The sequence below is a fragment of the Nilaparvata lugens genome, chromosome 2, assembly GCF_014356525.2.
Source record: "Nilaparvata lugens isolate BPH chromosome 2, ASM1435652v1, whole genome shotgun sequence".
Classification (NCBI taxonomy): domain Eukaryota; kingdom Metazoa; phylum Arthropoda; class Insecta; order Hemiptera; family Delphacidae; genus Nilaparvata; species Nilaparvata lugens.
The window spans coordinates 89,810,911-89,825,112 of NC_052505.1; the positions used below are offsets into that span (position 1 = coordinate 89,810,911).

The 14,202-nt window shown below is 37.4% G+C and overlaps 1 protein-coding gene across 1 annotated transcript; it reads right to left on the reverse strand.

Moving 5' to 3' along the window:
- Positions 1-571: 571 nt before the first annotated feature.
- On the reverse strand, positions 572-5,503 carry LOC111057965 (probable U3 small nucleolar RNA-associated protein 11). Its single transcript, XM_022345452.2, has 2 exons — positions 5,298-5,503; positions 572-1,372 (listed from the first exon to the last, which is right to left on the reverse strand). The coding sequence occupies exon 2, from the start codon at positions 1,361-1,363 to the stop codon at positions 614-616; it is 750 nt and encodes a 249-aa protein (XP_022201144.2). The 5' UTR covers positions 1,364-1,372; positions 5,298-5,503; the 3' UTR covers positions 572-613.
- Positions 5,504-14,202: the final 8,699 nt, after the last annotated feature.

The window sequence follows — 14,202 nt, forward strand, 5'->3', positions numbered from 1 at the left end:
AGGTCTGGTGTCAGAGTTTTCAGGTCGCAACTGGTCAATTTCAGGGCCTCTGACATGACCTAAACGACTGCTGAGGCAGCCGGGACCGACGGCTTAACGTGTCCATCCGAAACACGGGAGTGGCCCGAGATAAATATCTTGCCGGGCCGGGATTTGAACCCGGGCCTCTGAATCATGAAGCCAGCATCTGATCCACTCGACTACTCCACTAATTATTGATTGACTAGTTTTCATATTATTTATGTGAAAGTAAAATAGAATGTTTGAATATAACCAAAATTTAACCATAGAGAAAGCATACACTAGTATTGTATTTCCATATTCTTATTTTATGGTAAAATTCATCATGAAATGGAAGATAGAATCGGATGCAGGTGGAGCATCCCCACTTGATATTAATTGATTGTGTTATTGAAAATGTTAAATGTAGTTTTTATCCAATAAGTTTGAATTTGAATTTAAATTCGAACTGGAGCTTGTAAAACATATTTAGACTACAGATTATTTAAAGTTAATGACGATTATTTGGATGATGAACTACTAATAAATTTCCAATTAGAAACACAGATAAGTAGAAGAATAATAATTTTATTATACTTTACCAAAAAACATTTTACTTTTTCCTCTTATACTCCCACTTGTAAACAGGAGGCGCATCCTTGGTACCAGGCTTGATTTGCTTGGGTTTCTTAGCAGTTTTGTCTTTCAGAAATTTCTTGATTTCAAGTTTCTGCTGAATTATTGACAGTTCTTTTTCACGATTCAAACGTTTTTCCAATTCGTTGTAGATCTTTTTCTTTTCTTGGAGCGCTTCACTGCTGACGTCTGGAAGATTGAGTTTTTGCAGGTCACTATTTCGAATGCGATTCGTCTTCCGGTTGAGAAGCGAGGGATGCGTGTCCAAACGGGCAGCTAGGTTGAAATTCTTCACTTCATCGGTCGATTCAACGAAGAACGTGTGATTGTTTCTAACCTGATTCGCCGAATCCAGCAAATGCAGAGTCGATTGCATTTTGTCGATTTTCTTGTGCTCTATAGTTCTTTTGTAGTTGACATACTTCAAATCTTTCGTTTCCATAATCTTCAGTTGTTCCGGAGTATGCGTATCTGGCTTGATCTTCTCCTTGTGGCCACTTGCAAGCATTTTGGAATTGATCATGTGGAAATAGAATTCGTCTGGATTCTTGTTCAGAGCTTTTTTCCTCAGTATTTTTAGAATTTTCTGTTTCCTGTGGTAGTCATTCGAGCGTTTCTTGTAGTCCTTTTTCTTTTCTAGGAGACCCAAATGCGCTCTTGCTTCGGGTTGGTGTCGTTCTCTGTGTGTTTTCTGATTAGTCTTGGATGCCTTCTTCCACGACGACATCTTGCTCTCCTGAAACATCACAAACATAAATAAACAGTAATGCAATAATTGATATTAACAGATTACAGTGAAAAAAAGCAAAGTTTTGTACCAAAAATCACGAATTTTGTGAGTTTTGCTAAAATTCTTGACAGTCAGTACTCTTGTACTACACCTCTTTGCTACTATTACTGTTACTGCTCCTGATCAGGGAACAGACTATTTTTCTCTTGATATTTTCCCGCTCCCCCTCATTCCGGTCGTGTGTTGATGGGAATGATATTATTTAATATCTTCTCAGAGAATCGACAATTATGTTGTTGTTATTATTATTATTATTGTCATTTGTTACGTGAAGCCACAAATCTGAGCAGAGCTCAAGTGGCATGCAACATGTCATGAACATTTTCCTATGCAAAGTGTAAGAATCAGTATCAACTCAAAGTGTAAAGGCACCACAACATTCCTCCATTGTATGGGGACATGCTTCCACAAGTACATTAGTAATTGAAGAAAAGAAAAGCCTATGACTACCACATAACCTTATTCTTTCAGGTAGACAATTGAAGAGCTTGAGTCCCGAATAACATGGTCCTTTTTCCAAAAGTGTCAGTCTGTGAGCCGGGTACTGATATACAGCTGAACTCTTTGCTCTTGTGCTATAGCCATGGCAAACTACATTTCCTTCAAATCTCTCTGAATTTCTGAGTACATTTCTGAATTTCTGTTGAAATTCCGCCGATTTATGAAGTTACATCACAATATTATAATCATCGTTATTATAATTCCATTCAATCTTTATTCTCATTGATTAATTATTTGTACTTTGTAAAATTCGTTGAATAATTAGCATTACCGTCATTTAATGTAAATTGGTATATAAGCCAGCAATATTGTAACATACATAAATAATATAATTCTCCATCTCTTTCTCTCACTCTCTCTCTGTTAGAGCTCCGCAATAACTAATAATTTCGCCCTCAAAGAAAAAATAAAACAGCCAATCTAACAGTCAATCAACAGAACGTACTCTAGAACATGGTACGCCATAGTGTAGTTGGTCAATTTCCACACAGAAAACACTAAACAAGTAGAGGACACATTATAAGATTTTTTTGTAACCAACTATTGTATATATTTAGACTATCATCTAATATTTTTCTGTAATTGATGTAGTAGTTTTAGTTATTTGTTGGTGGGGGGGAATAAACATTTATTAATTTATTTATTTCATTCAATCACATAATTTTTTCAACCACCGCACAGGTTTTTTCATGATATTTATAGCACCTAGTTGGAGTAATAAGCTATTCTATTTTGACTTAAATTGACAAGAATAACGTTGGTGAAGGTAAAACCCATTGGATCACCCTTCTATATTGGTCAAGGACTATATTAAAGGTTATTTTTTCCATAAAAGGATACTCTGTTTTTGCACTTTCACTTGAACACTAGAACTAAACTAATTCGTGCTGCAAGGTTTGGTGTGCAAGGTTTAATAAAGCTTGAAATGTTCTATTTAAGATTGTAAGACCTAAAGTTAAGTTTATACAGTACGATTAACTGATTTTAGAGCACGATTAACTGATTTTAGAGCAATTATTAACGAAGACTGGAAGCTGCTCACAGACAAGAAGGGTAGAGACGAAAGATACTGTTTAGTGACTATATTCTGGCGACTATTTTTTCAATTTCCACTAGTTTCCATTTGATAAACATCTGTCTAAATGACTGCCAGTAAATTTTCGTCTCTACATTTCCTGTCAGCCTAAGTCAGGCCCTGATGGGATAGAGCTGGTGCTTGAGCCCCTCAGGGACTGGGCCCTCACGGGCTGAGCTCTTTTGGGTTTGTTCTGGCTCCCGCCTCAGGAAGTACTGGATCAACCAGTTGCTGGCGCTGGTTATCATGGTGAAGGAAAACGCCAACCAGGGGGAACCATAGCCACTGTGTGACTCCGTCCCTGGGAGTAGCCTGACTTATAGCAGTACGGCTTGGTGAAGGCTCCAGAATATGGGAGGTTCATGACTTGAATGAGTCGCCAGAACTCCGTCTCTGGGAGTAGCACAATGAAGCAACTGGTGGAGTTTCGGGGTCGCCAGTGAGAGATCAGACTATGAACATGGGTACTCCCATCTGTGGAAGTAGCAGGCATGTGAAACTTCCGAGAGACCTCGGGACCCAAACTGTTGGAATCTGGCAACGCCTTCATCTCTGGAAATAGCATTATAGCATGTCAAAGAATCCTCTCACTGGTCCTTCTTTCCGAAACGTTCGCGTTCACTTTTGGGCGCCTATATGGTGGCCGTGCAAGCGCCCGCCAAGCGTACATACAATTGGGAGCCATGTGTATATTTTTGGTCTGTAGACGAGTTAGAGGATACGTCCGGGCTTGCTTAGCCCACGCACCGCCGGAACTGTATAGTGGTGGTTCCACACAATACAGGCTAACTCCTCCATGATTCTCGCCTACCGACTTGGCAGTGCCGTTGGGTAGTAGTTTGCGTGCCACACCTCACGGTATATACATAGCAGGTGCCCACTTGATGACAGAATCCAACAGAAAATGAAAAGAAAAACTCAAAAGCCAGCACTGAAAATAACAAATCATAACACTAACATACATAAACTCAAAGTCCAACAGTTTAGCAAAGAATTTCAAAAAGGCAGGATTCAAGATAGCATTCCAAACAAAAACAAAATCAAAACCTACTAACCACAAGAGAACAGAACAAAACCTATATGAAAACCCAGGGGTATACAAACTCAACTGTTCAAATTGCCAAAAATACTACCTTGGCACAGCGGCCGTTCATTTGAAAAAAGATTCAAAGAACACATCAACAACCCCGAATCAGCATTTGCCACCCACTTGATAGGAAACAATCACACCTACACAGACATAGCCACAAATTTAAAAATTCTACACATCAGAAACAAAGGACCTGAACTAAACACCTTGGAACATTTGAAATATACAACACACTAAAAGAGACCCCCACAACATCCTTAATGAGCAAACCAACTTCAAATCACACAGCCTCTTCAACCTCCTACTCCAATAATCCACAAATTCAAACATTCCCGCCACCCCCGCCGCCAACAGTTCAAAATTCCTGCCACTCCCACAACCCACGCTGCTTAATAACCATATGTATTCAATAACGGAAGTGACAGCCAGTGTTGATGAAGGAACTAGTGTCCGAAAGCGCTACACTAATGTAAGTAGAAGCTAATAGCTTTTATTTATAAATACCTGACTGCTATGTCGTAATTAATTGTTCAAAGTGATTATTTAAATTGTTATTTTGATAAGTGATAGTAGCTCAACCTATATTTTGATTTGGACTGTAGTATAAATTTGAAAAGGACAGTTTTGGGCATAAGCCTTCTCATAGAAGTTTGATCATTGTACATGGCTGAATAAATCTGAAATCTTAAGCTGGGTTTACACCAAAGTTATTAACAAAATGTTAATAACTTAATCCTTATAGATTCTATTAGTTTGAACGGAACTTGACAAACACAAATGTGCATCATGTGTGTGATCAGTTATATTCAATCTAATAGAATCTATAAGGATTAAGTTATTAACATTTTGTTAATAACTTTGGTGTAAGCCCAACTTAAATCTATCTTTGATTCAAAACAATGACTGTCTACTCTTATTCTATCTAGTCTTTGATATTTGAATATAACATTAATTACCCGAAGAACCCAAGCAATCACCTAACATTAAACCAGACCCAGCTATATGATCATCCACTATTTGATTAAAAACATTGTAGCTTCCTAACCTTTAGAAAACTGAAGGCGTTATAAGGATTTGTAAAATCAAACTACATTTTAATTACAGTATTGTAAGATTGACATTTTGAGAAGTTGCTCAGCCTATCTACAATAAATAATAATAATGCATTTTGGTGAGTAGATTATAGCCTAGTACGCTATACTTACTTGATCGTTGAATGAGGAGGAAAATTAAAATACAGATAACTACTTTTCAATGAAATCGAAAATTTAGCTTCATGCCATAACAAGAAATTAATGTCAATGTATTTCCTTTTAATTAAATATAACTTGAAGGAAGAGAACACACTGAAGAAACAGTGGTGGTTACAAAATTTTAGGTTATTTCGCTCACGTTTTTGTTTTGCAAGAGTTGCCAAGGCCTTCCAAATAGCTGGTGAATAATAATTGAAATATAATATATGAATTGACTATATAAGAATCAATTATCATTTCTAAATTAACATTTATCGTTATTTTTCTCATCAACAATTTGAATTGGTTGAATAATGTATTAAGATTATGTCAACACAAAACAGCCGCATGGCGCATGCAGCCGGCAGTGCGACGAAATTCAAAAGTCAAGTCAGGTTGCCTAGTTTCTAGGTTATGTCAATATACTGTTTACTGTTTATAAAAGAAAAATAGTTGTATAACTTTAGTTGTAATGTTTGTTGTTACTTGTTTTACATTAATTTTATTGTACAATCTAGCTCTAAACTGTACATAGAATGTTCTTGTATCACAAAAGAAAGTCTACGAATTCCTCATATATTCACTAGAGTTGAATCTTTATAAATCTGCTTTTTCTGTCAGTGCAATAGTAAGTTTGCCAACTATTTATATATCAAAATCAATTAAGTTCAATAAATCAATTTATGATGCAAGGAAGCCAGAGACATGATATATTTTGTCACAATATTTTTTATTAATGTATTTTGTTTGTTTAAGTACGGCATCTAATTTACTTGTAACAAGCTCAGAAGTTCATTTGCTTGGCTTTGTCTTTAATTGGTAGGCTCAAACTTGGTCTCCTAAAACAAAATATGATCGGGTGTGAGTGTGTTTCCTTTGTGAAAATTAATTACAATTGACACTAGGCTATTTACAAATTACAGTGATTTGACAGTGTACTGTACAAATTGCAGTATTCTGGATTCATTCAAAGGTGACTACAATAACTAGGAATAAATACTGCCTTACCAAAAATGTTAAACAAATCTAACAGGCCAAAATTGAACGTTTGTACCATCATTTTGAAGATTATTTGCTTAATGAGCATTTTTTGCATTTGGTCACACTCTCTGCTACTAGTGAGATACCAATTGTTCGAGCGAGTTGAGTCGCATCAGGAGGCTGATGTATTGTTCGATGGTTCTTGATGGTGGTTGAAAGCTACCAAAGTATAAGCTGCTACTGAATGTAGACAAGACTCTGAGATTGGTTTGTACACTGACTCGCACTCACAGTGTGTCTTCTTGGATTCATCATCGATCCAAAGCTTATCTCGGAGTGGCATATTAAGGGCATCTATAAGAGGTTGTCATGAGTCACCTTTTTGCTTAGGAAGTAGATAGGTCACTCTTGCCAGCCTCTTACACAGTCCCTCAATGTGACAATTCCATTTGAGTTTAGGATCGATGATAAATCCAAGGAGGGACACACTGTGATGATCAGGGCTATGTTGTGCCAATGAACAGAGCAGCCTCTGTGTCTTGCCAAGATTCAATTGGAGCTTATTTGTTTCCAGCCACATCCTAGCTTCTCCAAACACGACTTCTGCCACCTGTAGAGCCTGAGTTGGATTCCGACCAGAAGAGATTATAGTGGTGTCATCTGCAAATTTTAGAGCCCTCCCTTCTAGGTTCAAGTCATTTATGGCAATCAAAAACAGCAAGGGACCCAAAACAGAGCCCTGTGGAACACCATGTCTGATGGGCAGTGCCTGGGACTTAGCTCCTCCCAGAGAAACGACCTGCCATCTGTTTTCAAGATAAGATTTTGCAGTCTGGAGAACAGCACCTCTAACACCATAGTGCTCCATCTTACCAAGAACAATCTCATGTGACACACAGTCAAAGGCCTTGCTCAGGTCACACATGATCAGAGACACAGCATTTCTTTCCTCAAAGCCCCTCTGAACCTGCTCAACTAATTCGGTCACAGCAGTCAATGTAGACTTGTTCCTTCTAAAACCATGCTGCAGATCGGAGAACAGCCTGTTGGACTCAAAGAATACTACAATTTGTTCCTTCATCACAGTCTCAAAGACCTTGGCAAATACTGGTACTATTGAAATAGGCCTGAAGCTATCAATGAGTGTGGGATCACCTTTCTTGTAGACAGGAACTGTGCGAGCCATCTTCAACAACTGAGGAAAAACTCCAGCATGAAGACATTCATTGATAGCACAAGATAATGGGGCTGCAATGACATCAATGATGGACTTCAACACTATGATTGTCATGCCATAAATATCCTGGCTTTGAGAATTTCGGAAACCATTGACCATTTTAACAATGTGACTAGGGGAAACGTCATACCACTGCAATAATCTGGCCTCACTTCTGTCCAAGTTCTCCATTGGGTTCATATTAGTGGTTGGTATAGATGCAACAATATGGTCAATGTTTTGCAAGAGCACACTATTAAACTCGTCAGGACTAGCAGAGCAAGTGACTTTAGCTGACTTTAGCTGACCTCTATTCCTATTTACAAGATTCCAAGCTGCTTTGCATGGATTGGGTGCATTCTCAATTTCTTGCATATTGGCCAATTTCTTGGCTTTGTCAATCTTGCATTTATAATCTGACTTTGCCCTGGAATAGGCTTGATAAATCTTATCCTTCACTTGAGGGCAGTTTGACAATGCATAGTTGTCTTTAAGAGTCAGTACCAGTTCTTTGAGTCTAGATAGTTCAGGGGTAAACCATATTTTTGACTTTGGCCTGTTGCAAGATCTTCTCTGCTGCTTGGTATATCCCTTCAAAATCTTTAGAGGAAAGAAAATGTTGAAGATGTAATCTATCTTTTTGAAAAAAGCATCAAAAGTCTCCTCAGGACCTTTATCTAGAAGCTCACTCATCCAGTCCACTTCAGATACTGCCTCTCTGAAGCTAGGGAGAGAGCTTTCAATTATTTTCCTTACCCCTCTGGTATAATGACAGAACCAATCAGGAAATTTCGTAGAGTCATTCACTATTTCAATGTCAGCTTTGATGATCACTGCACTATGGTCAGCAACAAGAGGCTCAGTAACCCGAACTTGAACTTTTTGCATATCCAGGTTAGTTCCCACGGTGTCTAGACATCGGTTTCCTCTGGTTGGTATCTGCGAAACAATCCGTAGTCCATGAGCAGCCAGCAGATTATTAAACGCTCTTGTAGATTGTTCTTCAAAGTTAACAGGTATGTTGAAGTCACCTCCTATTATAATGTGCTTGGATACACTCTGGAAAAACGACAGACAAGCATCCAGACCATGGAAAAAACCCTCAATACTTCCATTTGGAGATCGGTAGATGCTCAGTACAACAGTTGACATCTCAATCAGTTCGACACCTGCTACTTCCAGATCGAGTTCTACACAAAACTGACTCAAGTCAATTTGCTTCACCCCGATTTCATTCCTCACGAAGACTGCCACTCCACCACCACGATGAATAACTCTACAGTAGGAAGCTGATAGCCCCAGTCCATCAATGTTGGAATAAAGCAGACTCTCCTCACAGTTCAACCAGTGCTCACTTATACACAATACATCTGGCTGAAGGTCTTCACAGAAGTTTTGTAATAAATTGAATTTCGTTCTCAAACATTGAACGTTCAAAAAGCACACACTCAGCAAGTTTGAATTGTCAATCTGACAACAGCCACCAGAGTCTTGATTGCGTGTGCAATGAGCTTTTGCGGACTGTCTTGGTGTACGAAAGAGGGGCGGGGCTACTTCATGACACCTCCCTGAGCTCTTCTGAATAAAAAACGTCTTAGAGTGACGTATCTAGGCCATTTAGTACTGACCAGTATTGAGTCCTTCTTGTCAAATTCCACTCCAAGCTTAAAACTACAATACATGTTACTCTTACTTTCCAGCTTTTCGACAGTAAAACTTTGACCAGGAAACGTCCTGGACAAGAATGATTCTACATCTTCTTTTTCTGTTCCCATCTTAATCTTTCCAAGGTGGAACCACGCCCGTTTTTCGCCCAGAAGAGGAGACGATGATTCACTATCTGTATTATTTGTGCATGTTCCTATAAGAATTTTCTTTTCAGCCTTAAGGCTACTGCTAATGTTTTTCTTTGTAGCACCTGCATAACTCAATCTAGATGAAGTTGTATTTCTAACGGAATTATCTTTGTTTGGTGTCATATTATCTCCTTGTTGAATGTCAAGTGGTATACGTTTATTGGTTTTAGATTTTCTGCTTTTTTGTTGCTTCCACTCGGAATTGTCAATTTGTTGGAACATGTATGATCTGAAAGTAAGGTTATGTAAATTAGCATTACAACTACTGTTACCTTCAGGTAATGTTCCTTGGTCATTACATTTAAGTTTAGACAAAACTTCATCATTATTTTCAACAGCTGCATCAGGTCGATTTAGAACCATTGTCGATACTCCATTTACTTGTTCAATTTCCACATTCGATTTATTTCCAACAGTCAACTCAATTCGTTCGATTTCCATAATCGATTTCTCACCAACAGTCGATTTATTTCGTTGATTGGGAAGGCTGTGGCTTGAGGGATGTTTTGATCCTACAGGCTTGTCAAAGTTCGAATTCAAACAGACAGCTGGTTTAACAACATGTACAGAACTGTTACTGTTTATGTCACACATATTTTTCAATTTCAAGTCTATTAAAATTTCAATCTTTTCCAATAGATCATTATTAAAAGACCTAACTAAATCTAGTTTAGTGTCCATTTCATCTACCTTAGTTGTTATAGATAGAAATTCGTCAAAATTGAGCTTTCTCAATGAAGTTAACCTATTATCACAGACTCCACAGTGCCACTTCACTATGTCCCCGAGTGATTGGATCTTTACATAATCATCATTAGAAACTTTCACACACTCTGCATGAAACCATTTTTCGCAAAATAAATCACAAAAAATGGCTTCTTCATTTTCTTTTATGATTTTCACACAGACACCACACGACGAGTTGACAACCTCTTCCACTGCCATCTTGACATATATACAGTCATTACATATATTTGTGTGCCATTCTACTTCCTTGCCCTATTACATAGGTAAGAAAAGTAGGCTATTGCCTTCCAAAAAAATTATGGTACCCAATTTCTAAATTTCTATACGTTTCAAGGTCCCCTGAGTCCAAAAAAGTGGTTTTTGGGTATTGGTCTGTATGTGTGTGTGTGTGTGTGTGTGTGTGTGTGTGTGTGTGTGTGTGTGTGTGTGTGTGTGTGTGTGTGTGTGTGTGTGTGTGTGTGTGTGTGTGTGTGTGTGTGTGTGTGTGTGTGTGTGTGTGTGTGTGTGTGTGTGTGTGTGTGTGTGTGTGTGTGTGTGTGTGTGTGTGTGTGTGTGTGTGTGTGTGTGTGTGTGTGTGTGTGTGTGTGTGTGTGTGTGTGTGTGTGTGTGTGTGTGTGTGTGTGTGTGTGTGTGTGTGTGTGTGTGTGTGTGTGTGTGTGTGTGTGTGTGTGTGTGTGTGTGTGTGTGTGTGTGTGTGTGTGTGTGTGTGTGTGTGTGTGTGTGTGTGTGTGTGTGTGTGTGTGTGTGTGTGTGTGTGTGTGTGTGTGTGTGTGTGTGTGTGTGTGTGTGTGTGTGTGTGTGTGTGTGTGTGTGTGTGTGTGTCTCCAAAGATTTTAATTAAATGTATACCTAAAATAATCATTGATAAGCTCTATCAACTGCCACAAGTCCCATATCTGTAAAAATTCCATGAGCTCCGACCCCTCTATGCAAAGTTTGATTCTAGATTCCCAATTATCAGACTTCAGATACAATTGAACAAAAATTTCCAAGTGGAAAGATAAGCATGAAAATCTCTACAATAATGTTCAGTAACATTCCTCCTAAATTGAAAATAAGCTCAGAATTCGAGAATATGTTACTATTTAAATTGAAACTGTTGGCAACTGTTGATTCTATTGAATCATTCACTATGAATAGATAGCAGACTTCGTGTGTCTCCAGCGTTATTGTCCTGTCACCAGCTGGCTGGATCTTTGAATAGCAGTCTTGAGATGCGCGTGAAAACTAGCGTCAGGTGATAAATTTCATAACGGCAACGAAAGCTGTGTGAGTGCGCCCACCAGATTTTTTTGTAATAGCAAACCTTGGAGAGGTCAACACAAGGAGTGATTTCATGGTCACAACACTAAAAGTCAATGTCTAATAGATGTGCCATACTGCCGTTTGTCAAAGACCCGAGATGTATTTCCTGCATTAGCTCTGCGGATCTCTAATAATATGCCACGGCATATGCATACCCACACAGTTTAAATAACTCAATTTCTTCTCTATTGGTGTGTTCTCTTTGTTATATGTTCATGAAAAATATCAATAGCCTTGGTTTTCAAATTATCACCAATGTTATTTCATAATAGTTTATAATATATTATTATTATATACATTATATATCATAGTTACATAAAGTTCAATTTATTGTATAGTGTATATAAAGTGAAGAATGTCCTAGTTGAGTTATATTGTCAAATTCATTGTCCTAATAGATCAAATTTTGTTAGTTTCTTGAGTTCAGCTTGTTCTTGCATCCATTCTTCCCTCGGCCTGCCTTTGCATCTTTTACCCTTTAGCTTAAGTAATCCAGTTCCCAATTCAAGACTATTTTGATAGTGACATATTTAATAGTGAAGTCCCCAGGCCACGGTACATACTGGCAAGTTGGTGATGGGGTACTACACATGGTTATCATCCTCAACTCATCTGCCTTTATATGTTTTTGAAATATATATTATTGGAAAACATTCTAGACAATGTACAGGCCCGGAATAAAAACCTGACGATTTTTAAGGGATAATAACTGAAGTGTGTTTCGTACAATTAAATCATATACTATATCAAATTAAAGATCAAATTTTACAATTTTTAGTGAATTACATAGATTACTCACAAAGTTTTTTATTTGTAGATTATGGCATCCAAATGATTTCCGTTACTTTTCACACACTGACTTAACCTAATTCTAAAATTTGCCATTTCTCACTCAATAATCACTTGTGGAATTGCTTCAATTTCTCGTTGAATTACTTCCTTTAGTTCTGTTGATTATTGGCTGCTCAATAACGGTAATTTTGTTTATTCACAAATCCCGAAAAATGAAAATGTTCCTTGTCACTTGAAAGAATAACGGAATTTTGGTTGAAATTTTCGAGAATGAACTCGCAAGCGGGTTTGCAATGTGCCCAATAATTTGCATTGTTGCACTAACATTATCTTATAGGGATGGAATTTTAGGTCGGAATGAAGAATTTGTTGTACACTTCAATAAGAAATGGCTAGCGCAACAGCATGTTTCGCTGCTAAATGTTGTGGAGACCATGTAACAGCTACTCAGGCGTTCTCACAGTTCGTTTTCGTCCTGTTGGTTTCGTTTTAAAGCGGACAATGTGTTCCTGAAATTCTTTACCCTCAACAAGATCCTACTGGAAACAGGCGCGTGTCGATTCAAATTATTGAAATGTATGCGACATAAATGCTGTGTTAAAATAACTGAGTTTTTATTTTAAAAATAAGCTTCAATCACAATCGCTTGATGTTCACTTGACCACGACATACTGGCTACTAAAATGGCAAGAATAGACCTGTCGATGTACAACATTCCCGCCTTTTCAATGACAGTGGTTCAAACATAGCAATTACTACAAAATCGTCAGATTAATATGCCGGTCCCTGTACTTCAAAATCCAGCACATTATTCCTTTATTTTCATATATTGTAATATTTATCATCATATTCATCAGATTTTTATGCTCTCTCATATGCTTAGTAAGTTGTCATTTATGTGTTATGAATATGAATGTATATTTTCTATAATATATTTGAAAATGTATATTATGAACCATACGTTTCCACTAAAAGATTCATTCACAGACAGACGAGAGTAAAAATACGTCATCCAATACAACTTGCTAAAAAAAGTATTGATTCTGATTTTTTCAATGGCAAAGATATTAGCTCACAAAAGGATTCAAATGAATTTTCTGTGGAAGTCAGTAAAAATTCACCATCTATCAATTCATTGTTAATGAAAGTCGGTAAAGCTTCATCTAAAATTTCAGACGAACAAAGCTTTGCTCCAACTAGCAATGTTGTACAATCACATCATGTACAAGATAAATGTGAAGAAATGAGAAATCTTGAGCTCTATTTGAAATCTATGTATTCGTTTCAAAAATTTAGTGGAAAATATAAAAGAGGCAGAAATCATTCAAATTCTAAATCTTTGGAAGAGCTTAGTAATCTATTGAAAAAAGATGTGGAAAGGTCTCCTGTTGCATCCAACCCTATCAATCAAAAACGTATTGATTCAAAGCTGATATCATCATCTACTAAGAAGAACAAAGTGTCCAATAACTACATCAATCATAATACTATTGAGTCCGAAGATTTGTTAAAAAGAATAACATAGATTTTGTTGATAAGCGAAAACTATCATCACCAGCAGGAACTGATCAAGTTTCTGATAGTAGAAAACGGTGTCTATTCAAACTTCAATTCCAAAGGGATGCATTCGGATTTGAACTCTCAATCCAAACTCCAAAACTTCTCTAATGCACATGTAAAACTTCGATTAAGACAACGATTTATAGAAAACAAGAAATATTTCTATTGCTCTCATTTCAGCATAGAAAACCTTGTTAATAAAGACTTGGAGAAGAATGCTTGGTTAAAGTCGAATGTTAGTAACTCGCCAGTTGAGAGTCGAGAAAAAGGAAGTAAAACATCTGCATTTAAAATACCCGGAAGAGGTTGGAGCTCTGATAAACCTGGAGGCAGAATCGAAAAGCCTCTGAATTATTTGAAAAAGGAGGAACTTGATAAAATGAGAAGTCGACAATAAAAGTATGGAAATCGCCGTTCTCAC

What these genes read in the sequence shown, in the direction of transcription:
- LOC111057965 (XM_022345452.2), bottom strand. Translation starts at nt 1,363, where the DNA reads ATGTCGTCGTGGAAGAAGGCATCCAAGACTAATCAGAAAACACACAGA.